This window comes from Thermobia domestica, chromosome 13 (assembly GCF_964235325.1).
Source record: "Thermobia domestica chromosome 13, izTheDome1.hap1.1, whole genome shotgun sequence".
In the NCBI taxonomy this organism is placed as follows: domain Eukaryota; kingdom Metazoa; phylum Arthropoda; class Insecta; order Zygentoma; family Lepismatidae; genus Thermobia; species Thermobia domestica.
The window spans coordinates 167380022-167402672 of record NC_137466.1 but is presented as its reverse complement, the minus strand read 5'-3'; the positions used below and the strand labels follow the sequence as shown (position 1 = coordinate 167402672).

The 22651-nt window shown below is 34.8% G+C and overlaps 1 protein-coding gene across 2 annotated transcripts in view; it reads left to right on the top strand.

Moving 5' to 3' along the window:
- The window catches only part of LOC145668715 (RNA-binding protein 48), a 46187-nt gene that overhangs the window by 2828 nt on the left and 20708 nt on the right, over nucleotides 1-22651 (top strand). The window contains exons 2-3 of one of the 2 annotated variants that reach the window (XM_081736821.1): nucleotides 1681-1772; nucleotides 16941-17129. In XM_081736821.1, the coding sequence (XP_081592947.1) occupies nucleotides 1681-1772; nucleotides 16941-17129 (281 nt within the window). Of the gene's footprint in view, nucleotides 1-1680; nucleotides 1872-16940; nucleotides 17130-22651 lie in introns of both variants that reach the window. The other variant, XM_081736820.1, reaches the window with a different exon arrangement.

Genomic DNA, 22651 nt, shown 5'->3' with positions numbered 1-22651 from the left:
AAGTGAGAGAATGTAATGGCTGTTCAGGAAGTGAACTGAGTAGCATAGTGTTTAACATATCAGCACGATACACCGAAGATCCCGGGTTAGAGTCCCTATCCGATCGCGCTCTTTTTCGCTCTTTGTGTATTTTTTTTTTTTTTTTTTTTTTTAATTAACTAATCAAAATCTCTCTTATGAGCAAAATGATAAGTAGGGAATTGTTAAAGCTAACATTTGAAACTGATTCAACTAACCTAATATCCTGGTACAGACGTACAGTAAAACGCTAAATGAGTAAAGGAAAGTTTACATTAGTTAGTTTTATTAGTATTTGATGTTGAACTGGTGTCTAATACACTTGTATACTTTGATATCTCCATGCAAAGAGACAGTAACTTCACTTAAAGTGCTTGAAGACGCATATTTTTGCCATTAGTTTTTCGCTAAACTTTACCTCTAGTGGGCCCTAACAGTTTAGAATAAGAGGTTCCAATTAGTACAGAAACAAGCAAATTTATTAGAAATGCAGAAAGAGATAACCTAAGTTTTAGTATCCATTTCAGGACCAAGTGTGATTAATATGCTAAAGGTGCCCGTTTTTAGTAACGCTCACAAATATATAGTTGCTTTCTCGTTAATTAATACGGTTAATGTCTCACAAAAAAAAAAAAAAAAAAAGTGTTTTTCATCATTTGAAATTCGTATTGGGCATAGCTAAAGCTGACGTATAATAACTAATTTTATTGTTGTACATTTTTAAAAGATATAATTGATGTATATTTGTATAAGTTGTAAAAGATAATTGCTTACTGCGCCTAAGTTGTACTCAGTATAGTACAATTACAGTATAATTAAGCAAGTTGTAAAAAAAAAAAAAAAAAAAAAAAAAGTCAAAAAGAAATAGTTACTGGTAAACGTCTGAGTGTTTCCAAGAATACAGAATACTAAGCCTTAAAGTTGATGAAGTTGTCTTTTCCCTTATTTTCTCACTTCACCAGGCCCAGGGTGGTTTCAAAGCTTGAAGTTTTGTAGCTTTGCAGTCTTCACTGTTTTCTGGTCACAAAATCAGTTTTATTGATAGATAATATCATCAGGCAGTAGACAAGCACTTCTAGCTTCCTTAAATACTCCACAATAGGCTTTCGAAAACAGCCACACATTTCAAGAACCACAAGTGCACTAGCTCAACTTTCTTTCACTTTCCTCTGAAAAATTATTTTCTGGATCAATATACACTCCTCGCATAGAATCACTTTTTCGGTTTTGCTTTTCTGTCTAATTTTGTATCAAGTATATTTCTCAATACCGGTAAATCTACTTTTTAACATTCTCCAGCCTAAATGATAATTCGTGTTTTTCAGGCTCTAGCTACAACTTTTATTGGTTATCCTAAGTTTGGCCCTCGTTCTTGATATTTCCATTAAAACTTACTAAATCAATCAACCGAAGTTTTGTTACCATACTTGAGAGAGGTACTGTTGCTAGATTTTTTTTTTTTTTTTTTTTTAAACGTTTCAGCATTGTAATAGACACTTTTCTTAGTAGTCCTTCCTCAATGCTGGAACATAACAAGAATTGAATGTTTTTCATTGTATCTGTAAGTATTCATTGACTTAATAGAACTTAACGTGGCATGTTATTATATATGTAATATGTTACTTATGCAATTCTGAACATGTGTTCAAATTAATTTTGTAGGTTTATACTGTAAATAACGAATCTCAGCATCTTCTAATTTGTGGAGTACCTGCTTTGAATCTGACGAACGAACTTCGGAAACTGTGTAAAAGGTACGGGAACCTATTGGCCTTACTACCTATTCCAAACTATTCAGAGGAGCCATTTACAGAAGCGTTCCATGCTCATTATGCAAAAGTACGGACAGCCAGGTAATTTCTATGATTCCTTTCAATTGGAGGGTATACTACAATACTTTGCATTTCTTCCCATACAATTATTGGCAGCACTTGTTTTCCCGTGTTGTCGAATAGTTACCGCGCGTACCTTTGGTGCATGTAATCTCTTGTACGATTCCCGGTAAAATTAGAAAATTTTCAGTGTTGATCCAGCATCTTGCGGTGATTGAAGAGTTATTTGAATTAAAAGGTACCGACCTCTGGTTTCAAAAACCCAGAGAAAGCTGCGGTCGGAACTACTGAATGTTTTACTGCTTATCGTTTGATTGAGTTTCATTCCTCTCAGCACCGAGACTTTGTGAAGCGGGACCGAATCAAGTACCCTCCACTACCGGGAATCGAACCAGGAGCCACTTGTGTTTGCTTAAGAAGGAGCACGTTTTAGTAGTTGTATTTGTGTTAGCCTGTTTCATTTATTGGTATCGAACTTTATAACGTATTGTAGGCGTTCTTATAGAGCATCTCATATCAGTGTTTCTTTTACCTTCTCGCTGTCAATATGTGTGATAGTGTGGCTACTATAGCTGGAAGACAAGAAGACCTAATTTTTTGAACTTAAGTTTGTATGCAGCTCTTGTAGCATTTACTCCTCAGACTTGCATTTTATTTTTTCTTTAATCTATTAAACAGATGCCAATATTAGTATGCAATTAAGTAAAGAATTTTGACGACTCTTCACATCATAAGGAACGAGGGTGCCATTATGTCGGAGGAACATTACCTAGCCTGTTCAGGGAATATTTATGTAGTGAAACCATCATTACTTCGTTGTTGTGTACATGTTAATCTAATTCTTAATTTATTTCTCCACTCCAGTTCTACAGTGTCCAATTTTTCCATATGGTTTCTAGTAGAAATATATACGAATAGTATAGTTAAGATCTTAATTACAAAATAATGTAGGAGAACTCAAAATGATAGACCCGATTTCAGAAATGTATTGTGTGAAACCTAATAAACATATGTTATTGATTATAATTATAATTACATGGGCGCATGGGGGGATATTTAAAATTAACAAAAAATTGGCTACTTACCAATGAAGCCTCCCTTGAAAAATTTAAAGATTTTGACGTTTCGGAACTCTCAGTTGGTTGCTTCTTCAGTGGCAAGGTAAAAAGGATTAAAACGGAATCCTTTTTACCTTGCCACTGAGGAAGGAACCAGCTGAGAGTTCCGAAACGTCAAAATCTTTAAATTTTTCAAGGGAGGATTCATTGATAAGTAGCCAATTTTTTGTTAATATGTTATTGATGCTCTTCGAAATGTTAACTTTCGAAGTTTAGTTTCCACTTTCTACCGCTAGGAGTCAGCAGCGAGCATGAAATGAATTGTTGATATTAACCGCAACATGCTACAAAAGGTTTGGCACGAGATAGCTTATCTGCTTCATATGTGCTGTGTTACGGAAGGTGCTCACATAGAGCAGTTGTGATATGTTTGAAGAAAACTTTGAAAGGTTATCTTTCTTAATAACATGTGCTTATTAGAGTTCACAGAATATATTTCTGAAATCGGGTCCATCATTTTGACCTGCTCTGTATGACATTTTTAGAAATAAAACAGAAGCGTTTTCATATATATATATTTTTTAAAATCATTATTTCTTACAAGTATAAATTAATGTGCTTTTTTTAGATTTCTCTTTAAATATATCTTCGTAAGACATGGAACAAGAATTTTAGGAATGATCAAAAAGAAAAAAAGATTAAAAGATTGTAATCTTGCCCAATAATTAGTTTTTGGATCAAGCGACAAAATTTTTGAACGGCCCCTAAATCGAGTTTTTGTATTTTTTACGGAATAAAGACATCATAATGAGTTGAGAGATAGTTTGAGTTGGCTACACTATATGTAGTTCTCCAGATATAAGGCCTACAAGAAAATTTTTGAGTGAAATATGTTGGATCTTTAGATCCAAAAAGTCAAATAATTGAACTTAGGAACTAACAAAGGTTAGGAACTGTACGGAAGCAGTGTCAGTTCTTAAATACAGATCTTTCATGATGGAGTTATAAGTCAAAGAAAAAATAACAATTGATGATGATGGATACTATTTTTTTTTTCTTTTTACTTTAGTAAATGAAATATACTAGTAAGCTATTTTTTGCTGCATTTGTATTATTATTATTATTATTATTATTATTATTATTATTATTATTATTATTATTATTGATACTGCTACTACTACAACTGCTGTTGGTATTTTCTGAAGTGAAAGGTATCATAAAAGATAAGATTCATAATGGTGGTTATAAGTTAAAATGAAAATTTGACGATTAACATCGGCGTTTCTGCAGAATCACTATTTAGTAAAAGGGTCTTTCCTAGTAAGATAGTGAAATCGGCCCTTGATCCAAATTGGGTCGCTATTGACCCAAAAGATTATTCCTGACCTAAAACTACCTCAAAGAAAATTTTGACTCCCTCCCCCCTCCGCTTACCGAATTATCGTATCATACATGCTCAAAATTTAATATTTTTCAATTTTGGTGGGAGTGGTCGAAAAATTTTGAAAGTTTCAGATTGTAGATACTATCTGGATGTAAATGTGCAGTTTTTTTTTTTTTTTTTTTTTTTTTGAAACCATCGATGCGTATTTTCTTTATTCTTTTGCGTGTTGAAAATTTCAAAAAAACTGTAGACAAAAATTGGGGGGTGGGGACACGTCGCTGATTTTTTGGTTAAAAAATATGTTATACCCTTAGGTACAACATAAATTTTTTTTCGGGGCCTGAAAGTGATGGCAATATTCTCAAAAAGAAATAAAACTGAAAAGAGACTTGTTTTTCGCACAGTTTTCCCACCATTTTAGGACCCTCAAGATGAGTGTCCCTTCAAACAATCCTTTGCCAAAGTTCACAATTTTCATTTATCTTGGGTCCCTTCTGCTTCAATTGTGTCCGTTTTGGAACAGAAACACCAAATATGTCTCCGTAGCAGTGCTTCCACTGCAACCGACTCTGGCACAACGAAGTTACACATATCTCGCGTTGGCTCCTCGTATCTATCAGTGCTTGCTTCACTGGCCAAACACAGTGGCGCTCTCTACCGGTAGCACTCAATACCGCGAGCTGTGTAACTTTGTTGTGCAAGAGTCTGTTGAAGTGGAAGCACTGCTATGGAGATATATTTGGTGTTTCTATTCCGAAATGGACACAATCGAAGCAGCTGAAGAACGATAGAAGCGGAAGGGATGCAAGATAATGAAAATTGCGAACTTTGGCAAAGGATTGTTTGAAGGAGCACTCACCTTGAGGGCCTTAAAATGGCGAGAAAACTGTGCGAAAAACAAGTTTATTTTCAGTTTTATTTCTTTTTGACAATGTTGTCATCCTTTCAGGCCCCGAAAAAAATATATGTTGTAGCTAAAGGTACAACAAATTTTTTAACCAAAAAATCAGCGGTGTTCCCCCAAAATTTTTTCAACATTTTTTGAAATTTTCAACACGCAAAATAAAATAAAGAAAATATGCATCGATAGTTTTGAAAGAAAATGCACATTTACATCTAGATAGTATCTACAATCTGTGAAACTTTCAAAATTTTTCGACCACCCCCACCAAAATTGAAAAATATTAAATTTTGAGCATGTATAATACGATAATTCGGTAAGGGGAGGGAGTCAAAATTTTCTTTGAGGTAGTTTTAGGTCAGGAATAATCTTTTGGGTCAATAGCGACCCAATTTGGATCGAGGGCCGATTTCACTATCTTACTAGGAAAGAACCTATCTTCTCATTTTTTAAAAATTTGGCTTAATAGGGCAAATGAAGTACCAAAAATAGTTACTTTTTGATTCATTATTATTATTATTATTATTATTATTATTATTATTATTATTATTATTATTATTATTATTATTATTATTATTATTATTATTATTATTTGTTCTCTGAAGTCTCGGCCTCTACTAATTGCACACATGCTAGCGACGTATGTTGGCATCAGGTAGGAGGCAGCGCAGCTTATCGACCTAAGAGTAGCGTGACTGAGGGACTAAAGTGGTCTCGTTTATAATAAAGATTAAAAATACCTAAATATTATCACCTAGATGCTTATGCAACCTGTAACTCTTAAATGTTTGACAAAGAAAATGAAGTTTCTAGTTTAACGTCCCACAATTAAGCATCAGGGGTAAGAGAGATGGTGATTGTAATAATGAATGAAATGAAGAAAGTGAGAGGAAACGGGAAAACCCCATGCCACGCTATTTTTCCAACACGAAGTTTACTTGACGCAAGCAGGAATCGAATCAGGGACCCCACGCAAAAGGTGAGCGTTCTACCATTGAGCCACCGCAATCCTCTAAATATTTTGAAGTTTACGTATTAAACATTACTCACAAGTTGATATGTTTTTACATTATTAATAGGATTATCTTGGTATTAATAGTCATAATCTCTTAACGTAATATGTTAAGCGTCCTTTTTCAGCACTAAGGATGTGTGACACATGGATTTACAATTTGAGGTGGGATTCGAACCACCATACTGCATTCAAATTTCCATGCTTTCTCACCGAAACAAGCGCATACGCTAGTAACTAGACCAACGGGGAGTACTATATTATTATTATTATTATTGTATTATTCCAGCTTCTTTGTTGCAGATTGTAAACAGTAAACGAAATATAACGTTGAACACTGTTTTATTTATAAGAATTTGAAATTTCTCAACACTATTGTTAATACTTATTATGTAGTTAACAAGTTATGGTCGAACTGATACTATTGATATTGACCTCATAAAATGGTTTCAGAGCTCGAAAGAGCTGTGTAATATTTTTACATTCTACTTTCTAATTATTCGATATGTTACTATTTTCTGAATTCAGGCTTCATTGTTCTTTAGACCATTATAAGAGTTACTATTAGTGAAAATAAAATTTTGGAAGATTGTAATAGTTCTAGAGATCAGTGCTCATCAGTTTTTCCACATCGTTTTGGGTAAGAAATTACTAGATTATGAGATGAAGTTTCGGCTGTCTTAAGCGTGCATGATTTTTTTCTCAGTAAATGCAAAATTTGACGAATTATGATTGTACTAGGGTCATCACTGGCAAAGAAAAAGGAAAAAGACATCCACTTTACCACATTCACTCTTAGGCTCCTTAATTCTGAATCTAATGGATATTTCCTTTTTGACCAAAGACATCATCATGTAGAACTAGTCTTCAATATACCACATAACAAATATCTCAGGAAAATATTTCTTAGTTACGGAGATAGAATGCAAAAATCAGCTGCTTACGTCACGGCAACTAAAACAGGGGTTTTGGCATGACATCACAGATCCCTCTGTGAGTAGCATTGGAAGCTTCAGGGAATCTTTTCATATTGCAGTTTCTTACTGTAAACTACAAACAAATTTAGTGGAATAGTGAAAGGAAAAGTGGCAAAATAAGTAATATACTTACTGTATATAAATGTAACGTGTTAAGAGGGCGTATTTTCCTAGTTTTAAATACATTAAAGATCGTTTGTATGTTCTATCATTACAAATATTTTAGATCTTAAGCAGAATTACTTTAGTATTGTATTACACCGAAAACATCAGAAGTCTAAGTACTATAGTAGTTCAAATTAAGTAACACATAAATTTGAGAATATCTAGGCCACCATATTACAGGTTTTCTTTATTGTGAAAATTTGTCGTGAATCTCAGACAAATAATCGCTTTCTGTTAAAAAAAAAAAAAAAAAAAAAAAAAAAACCACTTAATCCCTTTTAAAAAATTCGTATCCTTTTACATTTTTTCTACTATTTACTGTACCTATTAGCAGTTGGTCACCCCACACCATTGCTACAACTATTCGGTTCTTAATGCTATAAGGATCGTATTATATAGTGCTTTACTTTTCTACTGTAGTTCTACAAAGGAAATGCTTTTGTGGTCATCGCGGTGGTTTGAAGCTGAAGAAAGCTGTAGCAAATAGAGGCAGATAGATGGTTAAGCTGCCGAAAGACCATCATAAAAAAAGATAGGTGCTCAAAAATGTTTCTTCTGACCTAGGCACCGGTTCTCACACCTAGACACCATAATAATACAATTTCACACATAAACTTACATAATTTTATTTGGATTTAACTTATTTAGGAGCCAGACTCGTATTTCCTATCGCCTTGACTACCTGACGCCCAGGACTTTTCGAGTCTGAACAAGAGAAATATTGACAGGATTTCGTTATGTATTACATGTGTTGTTACTTTGAAACTTAAACTTTTTCGTTTCAATAACCTTACACGAAATAGTGTTTTAAGTATACGAATATAAGTTTATTGATATTCTTTCTTTCGTCAGCTCTGAGTGATTAATATTTGGTATATCGTGGTACATTTGCAAAAGATTATATCGAGAAAGTGTTACGTTTTGTGTTCCGAGGTCTACAAGTGAAATAAATAAATAAAATAAAATAAAAAAATAAAATCAAACGTTTAAAGAGTTGGGCCTTTTGTTAAAATTCGACCGTGTAGATTAATTTCTCTTATATTGCTTCTCTCACTGGAACAGATCATATCATAAACATTCATTATCAAAGGACCCAACGCCCACCTCTAGTGTTCCCTGCTTCGAACCCAGGCCATATAAATTTGTGGTAGAGAACATCGTGTCTGTGGCTTTTCTTGCGCTTCTGATGTTTCCTTCTACCTGGCCATTCCACCAAGTCTTTATAATCATTCACTCTCATTAATCATCCGTCTTCCGTTACCTACAGTGCACATTCGTGGAATGTAAAAGTGCAAATTTCATTTTATTTTATTCAGTAACAAGAGAATTGCAACTAGTTTGTTATCATTACTGTATTTTGTATCTGTTTATTTATTGGTTTAAATGTTAACTCATGTGTTCAAAACACTTCAATCGATCTGTAAATGTTCACATGGACTAATATAAACAATTTACGAGTATGATCCATTTCTAAAGAAAACGGCAGTAAGCGCGAAGATATTATGGTGAAATAATATTGCTAATGTGTAAAGTAGTTGGATAATAGCACTGATAAATTCTCAGAATGCTCATGAATATCATTATAATCTTCAGTTTGTGCATCCTTGTGTTGAACTCAGTAAAGGTTATTTTTACTTGGGGGAATCCACGACGAACTTGCATACAAGCACTCTACTATCAAATAACTATGTAAAGAATGAGTCAGAAAAAACTTGGCCAGTAACTTTGACCAAAAAAGTAGGTAAAGAAATGAAAAGAAGAAAGGTCGTTTTAATACTTTAGTTGACTATAAAGTAAAAAATATTAAACACGCAAAAGATATCATAAAGAACTAATTATGGAAAAATGGTCGTACATTACTTTTAATCCGCTTCATAAGAGTTCGCACATCTTCTTCTGTTATTTGATTGGCAGCTGCAGTCCACTTGCGAAGAAAAGTTTTCAAGCCAGCCGCCTTCCCTTTTGATGTTTTCAATGTTCTTTTAATGTGGGCCCAATATTTTTCAATATTGGCTTAAGTTCAGGGCAATTTGGTGGATTTGCCTCTCTTCGAACTTCGACGATACTCTTTTCTTTATAACAATCAGTGGCTGCTTTAGAGTAGTGAGAGGTAGCAAGATCTGGCCAAAAGAAAACAGAGTTACTGTGTGACATCACAAATGGATACAAGCGTTTTTGTAAACACTCCTTCGTATAAATTTCGCCGTTAATTGTCCCTGTTGTGATGAACGCCTTGCTTTTTTTACAGCATGAACAAATAGCTTGCCAAATCAAATATTTTTTGGGATATTTGGGTGCCTTCCGTTGTTTAAATTTATCCTGCACATCTCCCCTCTTCAGTGCCACGTAGTATTCCTTTCCGGGAATTTGACTGAAATCAGCGAAACAATAGGTTTGGATGTCCATAATGCAACATTCATATTGAGTAAGGTACTGATCATAGAGTTTTCTTACTCTGGATTTTGCCGTCAGTTGTTGCTTTTCGTCTCGGTTAGCTACCTTTTGTACTTTGAAAGATCGTAAACCTTTCCTTGCTTTAATTCTGTGAACTGTAGATTGGGACGCTTCTACCACACCAGTAACTGCTCTTTCCGATAAATTCGGATTCTGACGCAGCAATGCAGAACCCTTTTCTCTAGCTTCGGTTGGCTAGTCCCCGGTTTTCTACCTGAGCCAGGTTTTCTTCCAACAGTTAAATCGTGTGTGTACTTTTTAATTACATTTTGCACAGTAGACCGAGGGTACTTTACGAGTTTGCTTAATTTATTTAAGGACATACCTGGATTTTTGAGGTATTTGTTCACAAATAGTTTTCGTTTTTCTAACTGACTCATCGTTCTTTACCACACCACGCGCACTTCACAACTGACAATCTATTCGTGAGTAAGATCGGCAGTCTGTCCTTGCTTATGCACAGTGCTGCCAATGTTCATCTTATATACTAGAAAATATGGCGGGAGGAAAGCGGCCAAGTTTTTTCTGACTCATTCTTTAAGTGTACGGTTCATTTCTTCGATTATTAATTAAGAAAATTTTAACTTTTTATGTGAACCTCGTATAAGAGCAACTCTAAGAATTTTCTCGTCGCCAATAAACGAATATGTGCATGTGTGTGTATGACTCCTCCGGAGTCTAGACTCCCTCGCTTCTCAAAATAAGATGCTAGAATTTAATGCAGAGAGCGAATTTCCTGTCGAAAAATTTCTGTCTATAGGCTGTCATAGTTATTTTTAGCTCTGATATCAGTTGGTTACGTTGCATCTCCATCAGGAAGCTCCGGTGGGGAGAAAAACCAAGCTAGTATGACTGGTGCAACAAATCTGACAACAATATGTAAATATGTACGTAATAGTGTTTAGACCAATTAGCACTAATGTGCCAACAGTGCAACGATAATCAAGTACATAAGCTGTTCATGTGAATATACATAAATTAAAATAATCGTAAAATATTTTAAAACAATGTGCGACACTTAATAATAACTACAAGTCGTTCAAGACGGAGCCTTCGAAACGTTTCTTTCATGTCAATTTTCAAGACTGCCCGAAAGAAGATAAAATGGAAAGCAAGGATATACAACCTTCTAACTTTAAGTGCATCTCCCTGAAATTGCCAGAAATCATCTTTCTTCCGCATCAAAGTGAGCGAGAAGTGAAAGTGTGAAATAATAATAATAAAAAACGTACAATGTAGTGAAGTTCAACCGGTAGCTCGCGATTCCCGCGTCTTCCGCGATCGTAATGAAGATAATTTTGCTGAGTGTAAAATTGCATTATCATATTCAATTATTTAAATCAAAATGCCAAAGTGAAATATAATTTGTGTTAGTGTAGTTTCAGTGTTGTTAATTAAAGTGAAAACGTAAAATTCGTATATATCCTTTTACAAAATAATTACCATGATTTAAATTTATGTTTTATAGTTTAAAAAAATTTAATCTACTTTTTCTTTCCACCATCAATAGTTAAATACCTATACAATGTAATAAGTTTCGCATTATTAAATTATATTGGCATTAGGAATACGATTAGAATCAGTCTTTATGTCAATTTCCCAGAATGTTCTGACCCGAACTCTGAGCCGTGCTGTCCAGTGTTTATATAATCGGCTTTGGTAGAGGCTCCGAATTGCTATTAAAACCTAAAGGAGACGTCCAGGACATAGAGGGTCGAACCCAGGACACTCAGACGTGTCGTAAAGTGTCTTCCCAGAAAGGGGACATAGAGGATCGAATCCCGGACTGTCATAAAACACCTAAGCCCTCACAGGGATCCACAGGACATTAACCCAATACTGTTATAAGATGTCTTCCCGAACAGGGACATACAAGGATCGAGCCCTGATACTGTTATAACCATGCTTTTATATTGTTTTCTTTCTTAAGAATGAATAAAATTCCCTTCGTAAGGTCAGTCGGTGATCCAAACATGAGAACATTAATTAGTTTATCACCTCAGGCTGCAAACAATATCAATAATATTGCAAATTAGTACACTACAACTTTGTCCTAAAGTATTCAAGTATATTCAAATAATTGGTAATAAATAAATAGACAAATAGCTTTCTTTTTAAAGAAGTCTTAAATTCTGTTACTTTTATCTGTTTATCTAGTACGGATTCTGGCATGGTGAAAACAAGTTTCTCGCACCTTCTACATTTATTGTCACGTGTGAATGTTCTTGCATTTGACTTCGCCATTCTTACAGTGTTTTGAGACTTTTCAGAGCTGTTGGGTTTAGTTTGATTTTACTTTTCAGATGCAACATTGTATTATTTTATTATCATGTTCATTTACCTTTTCTAGATTTATTTTTTTTCCTACTCCGATTCCAGCATCGTGCCGAGTACGCAACCTCTTCAACTACTTAATTCATTTTACCATTCTTTATATACTTAGCTTTTTCTAATGTTGTTCCCCATCTTTCCATATCCTTTTGTATTTCATCATGCATGTATTCCCTTGTGCTCCTCATGGCCGTTTTCCTATCATTTTCATATGTAGAAACCTAGATCAGCATTGAAATGATTGAACCAGATAAAGTTCCCGGACAGATAAAATAGCAATAGAAATGGAACGAGCAATAGGTCCCCTAGGTATGCATTGCCCCTACAAGATGAAACGTGTCTGGGAGGTGGAGAAAAGGAGAAATAACGTCAATCGTCAATATAGAAAACAAGAAAGAAAAAAAAAAAATAGAAATTAATGTGGAATTGGGCAGCCAAAAATTGAAAGGAAAATAAACAATAGATTAATATCTTGAGTATTTTCTTTAATGTTTTGTGTTTTTCAACTTTTAATAGGTACGCAAAATTACATTTAGGTGAAAGGTCATTTTTGCACTGAAATAGCTAACTGAAGAAAGCTGATGGTCATAGCATTTATAGATTACAAACTTCTTCTTTCTCCTTTTTGTGAATTCGTTATTGATGAACAAACTGATGGAAATCTATTAACTTACAAACAAAAAGATAGATGAATGAATTTGTCAAAACATAACTACAGTGGTTACATATATAGTTATAAAGGAAAGTTAATTATTAGATGAAATACACTTGACTAGCAGGGACGTAGCCAGAGTTCTGAGTTTGGGGGGGATGCATATTTGCGAGTGGAATAACCCATATATATATATATATATATATATATACAGTAGGGCCTCGAAAATCCGAACTAATTGGGATCACAGGTAGTTCGGATTTTCGAAAATGACCATGAAAATGCCATTTAGGCTTAAATATACTACACAGTATGCTCTTTTATCGATACAGTGGTTATACAGTACATACTGTAATGACAATACCGTACGTAAGACTATTTATATTTAATGTTTCTGAAGAACCTGCTCGTACACTAAATTACACTGTTCTTGTAACTCACACTTAAAACTTAACTTTTATAGACCTAAGGGAAAATAAAAATGTTTGACAAATAATAACATATGAATGAGCTTTTGTGGAAACATTGAGTTCACACAAAGAATACTCAATTAGTGTACTGTCAGTAGCTTCTAGGGACCGCGTTCGGATTTTTGACGTCCTGATTATCGACATCCTGCTGTATATATATTGTGTACTCACAATAATTTGCGCAATCGGGTGGCACGGCAACCGCGGATAATCAACACGAAAATATCGTTTGGAGAACTCACTAATAAATTGCCCAAAATTAAACTTTAACTACTCTTTTGGGGGTGAGAAGAGAAAAGTGAACCTCTCCTACGAAATGCGATAATTAAACAATAATATAAAAACTATGTATTAATAGTGTTTACTTGTGCAATGACATCCAAGTAGAACATTTATAAAACGCAATACTTCATACAAACACTTTTTGATACATTTATATATATACCTTTTTGCTTTGTACCTTTATATTCTTTGTAGCTTGAAAAAATAGTTACAATATAGTAACACGTTCACTACCCTAAGAAAGTGACATGATTTCCATGAGGCTACCTAAACTGAACACACAGGCTATCAAGACGTATATTTTTGCGTTAAAATGTAATATTCTACACAGTTGAAGAAATATTATAGCTATAGAGCCTTTCTATTTCAACTGTGCCCTTGCTGGCTCTGCTGTCGGTATGTGATTTCCCGTACCTCCCTCGAAAGAGGAGGGATAAGTTGCTACGACCGACATCTTTCAATTGTTAGATGCGGAACCGTTGCCGCAATGAATTATTTCACGAGCTTCGCTGTGCTCTGTCTTATTAGCCACTCTAAGTAGCCTATGATCTTCACTCGTCAAGATCAAGTGACTGAATGACAAATTGCCAACACAGCTGAGGTCATCCACTTCTTTTCCCTAAGCAAAGGAAAGGTTTCCTCCGTCAGAGGGCGGCGGGGGTTGGGCCGAAGTATAGTGCGCATAGTTTCCGAGGGCACAGGTGGAATAGACAGGCTTTACAAGACTAATAAACTTCAATATAATTTCAACTGCGTCTTCCTTGCGTCTCAAACATAACATGAATATCAGAGAGGTCTACAATTACTTGAACTTTCGTGAACATAATAAAATCTAATCAACGAAGTACATATACAATAATAATAATTGGTAAAATATTGGCCTAATATTACAACACCATTTTTTAGTAAGACTATTCATGGCTTTGGATTGATTGTTTTAACAAAAGAGACACTGACCAAAGCTTAAAACCCACTTTATTTTAAATTATAATTTGTAACTGTTTCGGATATCTAGCATATCCTTCTTCAGACACTATCGAAAATAAATGAAAATACAGACATATATATAAATATTGTTATGAAAAAGTTTAAATTCTTTTAACAGACATATATATATAGTCATTGTTGTACTTTTTTATTTTTATTTATTTTTTTAAATTTATTAATTTTTCTTATTTACTGAGGCCTTCAGCCAATCCCATAAGTCTTCGTGTTCACTTTCCAATTAATCACGTTCGTTCATTTTTGGTTCTTATAAGGGCCTTTTTTTAAATTTTCTTTTCCTCTATGCTATTCAAACTTCCTTGCCATAATTCATTAATTGGTAAGCCCCCTGTCCAGTTCATCAGTTTATCTCTTCCTACCTTCTTTATCCAATCCGCTTCTTTCCATTTTCTTATTATCATTCTTTTCTCCATCTCCAATACTTCCGTCTTATCCCAATTAATTCCGTGATTCGTCTCCTTAACATGTTTGTATATGGCATTATGAAGAAAGAAGATGATGTTTGTATGAAGATGATGTTAGGAGGAAGAAAGATACCAATTCCATTCATTAGAACTAATTTTTTAAATGAGATCCAAATAGAAATGTAAATTATATTGTATCAAACTCTGCGTAAAGTATTTTGAATGTATTATACAAGCAAATTATATGTAAATTCACTATTTATGGTTTTCTTTTCCACACTGAGTAAGGCACAAACTAGATAAAGCACTGCAGATTTGATGAAAGAAATTTAGCAGTACTAAAAAGATTGAGGGGGAAACGTAAGATAATGTAGAAATACTGCTTAGCATTGCAAGAGAATTTTAATCTGAGATCGAATTATTATGCAGTTATAAATAAATTTGGGGATAGCAATAAATGAGACACGCCAAATTCATTAATGGGAAAGATCATAAGGAAGAGAGACAAATAAGGTAAAGGAAAAGGAAAGGATTTATTGTACAATAGTCATGATGGAGTTATGGAATTCTTAAATAAGCTGGTAAGGTGTGAAACACAAACTTGCAACAGTGTCTATAGCGTCACGTGTTTCTGATGTCCAGTTGACAGGTACTTGAATCTGGACCTCTAGTATGGACGTCGATTTCTCCCTCTTTCACGAAATCATGAAAGACCTACGTTTCTTCAGCATGGTAATGGCTCCTAAGCAGTGTGACACTTCTGTCAAACAAGTGGTATGATGTTATAGTTGGCCTCACGTCTTTGATGTTCATTTATTTAGCAGTTGAAATAAGAAGGTACACTAGCAGTGGATAGTTGGTAGAAAACACAATCCTAAAGGATGTGATCTCTCGATATAGTAGAAACTACCTAGTTTCCAAAATAGCATTCTTCAAGCATTTGCAGTAAAGTTTTTACCCGATCGTACAAATTCACAAGTGAAACTAGATTAAGATAATTGACAATACTAGATACGAAAGAAAGCAAAAAAGAAAAATTTACTCTAAAGTTTCACGTTTTAAAAACAAAGTATTAAGTTTCTCGAATCTCGTGCTTCCTCCAGAATTAACCTCGTGTTGCCTTCTTGATTCTCCAACATGAAAATTGTCTCTCGTAGTCCTTGTTCAGGAGTTCTGTGTTTATTTCTGTTCCTTTGTCTACCTCAACATAAAGTTGTAAGAATTGAAAACGAGGAAGTGAACAGTTATACTGCAATAATCATGGCTGAAATTGCTTTTAGGAAGCAGGAAAAGGAAGAATAATAACTTAGCAGTTTGAGAAAGATGCAAAAATAGGGAGCCTCTTGTGTTTTTATTTTAGTTACAAATACAGAATTATGATACAATACATAAAGATTGCGTGCAGAGAGAATTCAAAATAGGCACAATGTCTCGTTGTGATCTATTTTCGATGCAAAAAGACGTAATACGTTTCAACCTGCACGGAATATCAAATCCGTGCATATTTAAATGCATTTGTAGTCTCTTCGATAGTTTTTATCTGTGCCATCCACGGTTCTCACTCTATTGTCCCGTGCTCTGTAAAAGAGAGAAGGATTATTATTTCCTTTTCTTGTCTATATACTACCTCAGTTCAGCGCTCTGATGCCATAAATTAAGATAGCTGAAAACGTTCTGGGAACTTGCTGAGTAGTAAGTAAGTTGAAAGAAGCTGTTGCCGATTGTAAGATATAAATGGGATAGCTAGTGCTAAATTCTGCGATTTTGAAATATATTTATACTTTATACATCGTAACCAGGAAATAAAGTTTTTGTAACAAGAAATATAATGCAGCTGGTAACGATATTAGCTAGTTGCTAAGTATTAATTGGAAATGCTGAACTTAATTCCATACATTTACACTAGAATTTGTTCCATATATTAATTAAGATTTCACATTAAACTATCAATATCTTCATTTCCTTTAATATTGCTTGGTTTTCTCTTTTTAATAGGTACGCAAAATTACATTTAGATGAAAGGTCATTTTTTGGAGGAATACTCCACGTTTGTTATGCGCCTGAATTGGAAACGGTTGATGAAACTCGACAGAAATTGTCTGACCGTAGAAAGGAAGTAGCATTTCATATTCGGCGTCTGGCGGAAGAGAAGAGTCCTGAAGATACCAAACAGCATATTTCCAGGTAACAAGACCAAACATTTATTTCAGTAAGCATTTCTGAAGTTTAGATGTATTTCTCTTTAAAATTCATTCTGCTATGTGCGAAACAGATGATGATCCACTATTTGTCTGGAAGTTCCGTTTTATATATACGAACCACCAAGCTTTCGATACGATTCGTAGAAATTAAATGAAGTGACAAAAGAGGTTAGATTTTAAAAGTTAAATGATATGTATTATATTAGAACCAGAACTAATGACCCAACATTAAACACTAATTAAAGTAATTTGTGTAAACCTTGTTACACAATTGAAGACTCTCTGTAGAAAACAATGTAAGTGCCGCCTTGAAACTGTGTCATTTATTTTATGTTTTAATACGTTTATGCCTTAGTTAGATTTTCATGCTTCGTTATATGCTAGGTTGTATTTCTAAGCAATATATTGTGACACTTGGGCACAATTTACTATCTTTTGTCTCTACTGTTACAGTAACTTTTGTTTCTGGTACTTACATTGTTTTCTACAGCGAGTCTTTAATTATGATTAAGTTGTAGTAATTTTAGTCAAAAATGAAAATAAAACCGACAGTACAGTACGTATCTAACAATACTTAACACTTTAAGTTATTTTACTGGCAAAATAGTTTTAACAGGTGAAACCTGGTTATAAAACAAAGTTGCCTTTTGCTGTTGTTTTAATTCCGTATGCAGGGACGGATCCAAGGGGAGGGGGCGATCTTCCCCCCAGAAGAGGAAACTTTCTTATTTTATATATATAAATAAAACCCATCCCAAAGTTGGGAGCCTTTAAAAGTAGCAGTATGACAACCCCCCCCCCCATCCCAGAAGTCGGTCCTGGATCCGCCCCTGTCCGTATGTATTGTGATTTTTCAAGATTATTTTTTCTAAAACAGCTTTTTGTTCTTACCTTCCTACGAGCTGGTTCGAGAAACTTAGTATTTTGTATAAAAACACGAAATTTCAGAGTAAAATTTTCTTTTTTGCTTTCTTTTGCACCTAGCAGTGTTAGTTAAATTTATAAATAGGAATATGGTGTTAACCTAGTTTCACTTGTGAATTTTGTCAGTTAAAAATATTGCTGCAAATGCTTAAAGGATGCTATTTTGTAAATTAGATAGTTTATACTATGTCGAGAGGTCACATCTTTCAAAATTGCTTTTTCTACCAACTACCCGCTGGTAGTGTATCTTCTTATTTCAACTGCTAAATAAATAAAACAATCTAGTTCCTGTATGGTACTTGAATTTAATGTCTTTAAGTAAAATGTTGCGTGTAATGGTGTATCTGTTAAGTGAATGTCATAGCTAACTTTCCTATTGATAAACTGGTGCCTTCCTTCTGTTGGGATTTGGACTTGGTTCCTCCGTGGATTTGGGTGAATTTAGTGTACTGGTCTACTGTCAGTAAGACTCAGCTTGTCTAATACGGTTTCTAGCTGGTCACACCTGAAACTCACACTACAGTTTCGAGTTCCTTAGTTTTGTGGAAGGACGGATATTCTTCCTGGTCGTAAACACGAAAATTTACGGTTCTTGATGTCCAAATCAAAAAGCTTGATGTTAGCTATAAATTGTCTGGTAGAGTGAAAGATTCATGTGTATCAGCACTAGATAGTAGGAAGTATTAAACATTGTGTCTAAAGTGATGTGTATATACAATTTTTACAAACTGTTATACAATAAGCATAACAACAAAATAACATTCTATTATTCTTCAGTGTTGAATGAATTAAGAAAAACAAATAAACCAAAACAACTTGAAATAAATCGTATGTGAATACTCACTGAAATTGTGGTTTGCGATTTATACTTTATAAATTATTGATTCCACCACAATATTTTCTTGCGGAGACAATAGACAATGTATTATCGAAAAGGAACAATCAAGAGTTTGTAGTTGCTCAACTTGTACTATAATCGTTAATAATATAACGATATAATTTTTAATTTGGCTTGGAGCGTTCCACATACACAGAATGCACGATTTTTAGCTCGGCATATGTTAACAATAAAAAGATCCAAATATGTTTTGTTGTTTAAATTACTCGTAAACATTTTTTTTTTTAACGAACTCCGTAATTGTTTCAGCGATTCACTTCGGCAAACTTTCGAAATGTATAGTCGAGACGTTGTATTGGCCCCCAACCGGCTTCCTTTGTACTCAAGCAGAAAATTTACCCTAACCGCCCTCATAAATAATACCCCAAATAAGCCATAAACGTCAAGTGTTTGGGGTCGAGATGATACGTTGTTGTCATCGCTAAACTTTAATAATAATAATAATAATAATAATAATAATAATAATAATAATAATTATGCCACTAACACAATAATAATCAGAATTCAATATAATAGTATGGACAGGGGCGGGCAAGGACGGATTTCTGGGGGTGGCAAAGAAAGATGTGTATTTTTTTTTCGTCGGGCTTTTGTAGCACTGATACCTTACGTGCGGGGGAAGGAAAGGGGGCGAACCACTTAACATGTTTGTTTCTTACAAGCGTTATCGTTATGGAAGCTACACAATATTAACAATATGCTATATTTAGAAGTAAAATAAGCACATCTCATGAAATGATTGATTTCTTTTTTTCATTACAACATATTAAAATTGAATTCAAATTAAATGAAATTTCAGTTTAACGTCCCATAACTATGCCCATCAAGCTAAGGGAAACGGAAGGAAGAGGATGCAACGAAAACAAAAGTAACGAAAAAACTAGATAAAACTGTCTTTCTGCGAAGACTACTGAAGAATCAGTAAGCAAGACAGTGAAAATTGCAACATCGCTTTCTTTTTCAGCTGGTCAACTGAAAGGCCACCCTCAACTGGAAGGACTTCTTGAATTATCCCTACAATGTAACAAAGAAACATGTGGTTTTCTTCAATGGTGTTCCGCTTCCTTTGAAGCCGCCTAAGGACAGTTTGAGCGATTTTACTTTATCCTAGGTCTTTTCAATATAAATTCATGCAGTGTTATTCACATTCAAAATTATACACTAATTATAGCTGTATTAACATCTTTACATTCCCCGTTTGATGAATCCTTTAGTTGCACTCTAGTGAGCTTTATCCGACAATACAATAGTGACATTTTGGATTTTTGCTTTCTGATAATCCGAATCGTCTTGTTCGTTGGCGTACACTTTAATGTCGTACTACACCCAGTAGACAAACTGTACGTTCTTGGGCTTGTATCATGCATTGCAACAGTCCATTCTATAAGGGTGATGTAAGGGTCAAATGAAAACCTTCAGGAGTCCATATATCTATCCACTATCAATTGGTATTGGTACAAAACGTGTACAGGAGAAACATGCATACATAAGGACTGTGTAAATTGGCAGATCAGATGTTCTCGTGGGCGTTCAGGTACTTGTCCCGCTACCAGTAGCTGACGAATTTCGTCCCAGTAAAAACCAGTCAGTCAGCTGTTGGGCGAACCACTTACTGACTGCATCTTCAATCGTAGCATCATTGTTGAATCGACGACCTTGTATAAACTGAAGACGTGAAAATTGCACGATAACAGGTCCGTGCTGTATGGTGGATGACGCAACATTCCCGTTGAATCGTCAGATCAAATTCTGTACCTGTCTGGGAACATAAAGGCGGTGTAACACGATAACATCTGACGTTACCATTCCAGGTCGTTTGCGTTAAATGGACTCTTGGTAGCTTGAAATCGAGCAGTAATAGTCATCTGCAGTCAAAAAACATAGACTCTATGTCTTTCGGAGTTGACATCTGGGACTTGGCATGGTGACGACGAGTGCTTCTACAGCGTACTGAAGGATTTGGAGCTCGGTTCAAAGTGGTGGCACTCTGATTCATCCACTGCCACAATTCCCAAAAGAAAGTCATTCCCCTCTCTGTAGTAACGCATCAGATGTTGGAAAGATGCACTCATACGCTCTTCCTTTTATGTCCCCGTAAGCATCCGTGGCACCCGCTGTGCACACACTTTGTGGTACCCCTGGTCATTAACTATTGTTTTTGCTGTTTCAATCGCTCATATTCGGTTCCGTGGCTATCGTTCAAATACTCACACGTCTATTGTAGCGAACATACTCATCCACCGCAGTACGGTTGTCATCTGTGGCAGTAACATGCATCCGGCCGAGATGGGAAAAATCTCTTGTTGTTGTTCGACTTGTGAGAAACATTCGTACCAATCTACAACCGTCATCTTCGATCATATGTATCTCCGTGAACGTCCTTCATCCTGTGAATACCTCAAATCGGTTGACATCCCTCTGTGCCTAGAAACTAGATGGCTGCTCAGTGATCCGACTTCTACAGATTTGGGATGGTGAGTACCATGGTTCAAACCTTATTCCTTAGGCAGGAAACGTTTCACAATGATTACTACACTGATGCCACAAGTATACATGCCAGTACATGCCACTACAACAGTACAATTTTATGTCATCAACTGTTCCTACCAGAGTTGCCAAACGGATTTCAATTGATCACCCCTTACACATCACCTTTCGAAATGCTATACTATTACTTTAGTGTAAATCTACCACACTTCCTTAAATCTTTAATCTTTCCACTTTAACAGTTCTTAGTACATATTATCTTAACGAGAGGATCTTGAGATAGTTGTTGAGGGACAATTATATTATTATTAATATTATAACATAAGGAAATTCATTGATAAATCATTTATTCAAATGGTTTTAGACAATACTATCTGTAATCATCCATCATTGGCAACTCTTAATTAGAACACCGATTTAAAAAAAATAAAAAAAAAAAAAGAGAGAGAAAGATTTTTACTCCATTCCTCGGTGTTTAGCCCTGCTGTTATGAAGCCCGCATAACCACGACATAATGCGGTTGCATACACGCAAGGGGTTCTTAAAAACTGCGAGAAACATGCATAAACATTGTCCATTTTTATTTGATCTTGATTTTAAAGCCATTTTTAATTAAAGAATTCATACTTTTGACAAGGGATCTAACCTGCTAACAATTTACTTTTAATGCATTATCATTATTATTTTACTCTGTATCAGGATGTCTCCGGTAGATGATTTAAAGACACAAGAAATTTTTATTTAAAGAAAGTATTTAAGGCATTTTGAATACAACTTAAAAAGTTGTAATATGTGATTCACCTTTTTTATTGCGTCTTTAAGAGTTTTCCTGAATAATTTCAGTCACTTTTGCTGTGACCTTTCTCAACAGGTGAAATCACTCATATGAAGTTATGGTGGTGAGGTGGGTACAGAGAAAGCAGATTCTAGAGTTTCTACAAGAAATATAGGCTTTCCAAATTACACCGTTCTAGCCTTCATTCAAGCTTCATTCTAGCATTCGCACCATCTGACTTTCACCAAGTAATGTAACCGTGTTGCTGCCAACGAGGAAGAAATATGCCAAGGTGTTTCCTCTCGACGTTTCTCCCATTGTGCGCTTGTTTCAATGGAGGCACAACCAACCCCTGTTTCCATGTCAAATTTTGCAGATGACCCCCGTTGGAAATATTCACGATACGCCAATACGCCACTGG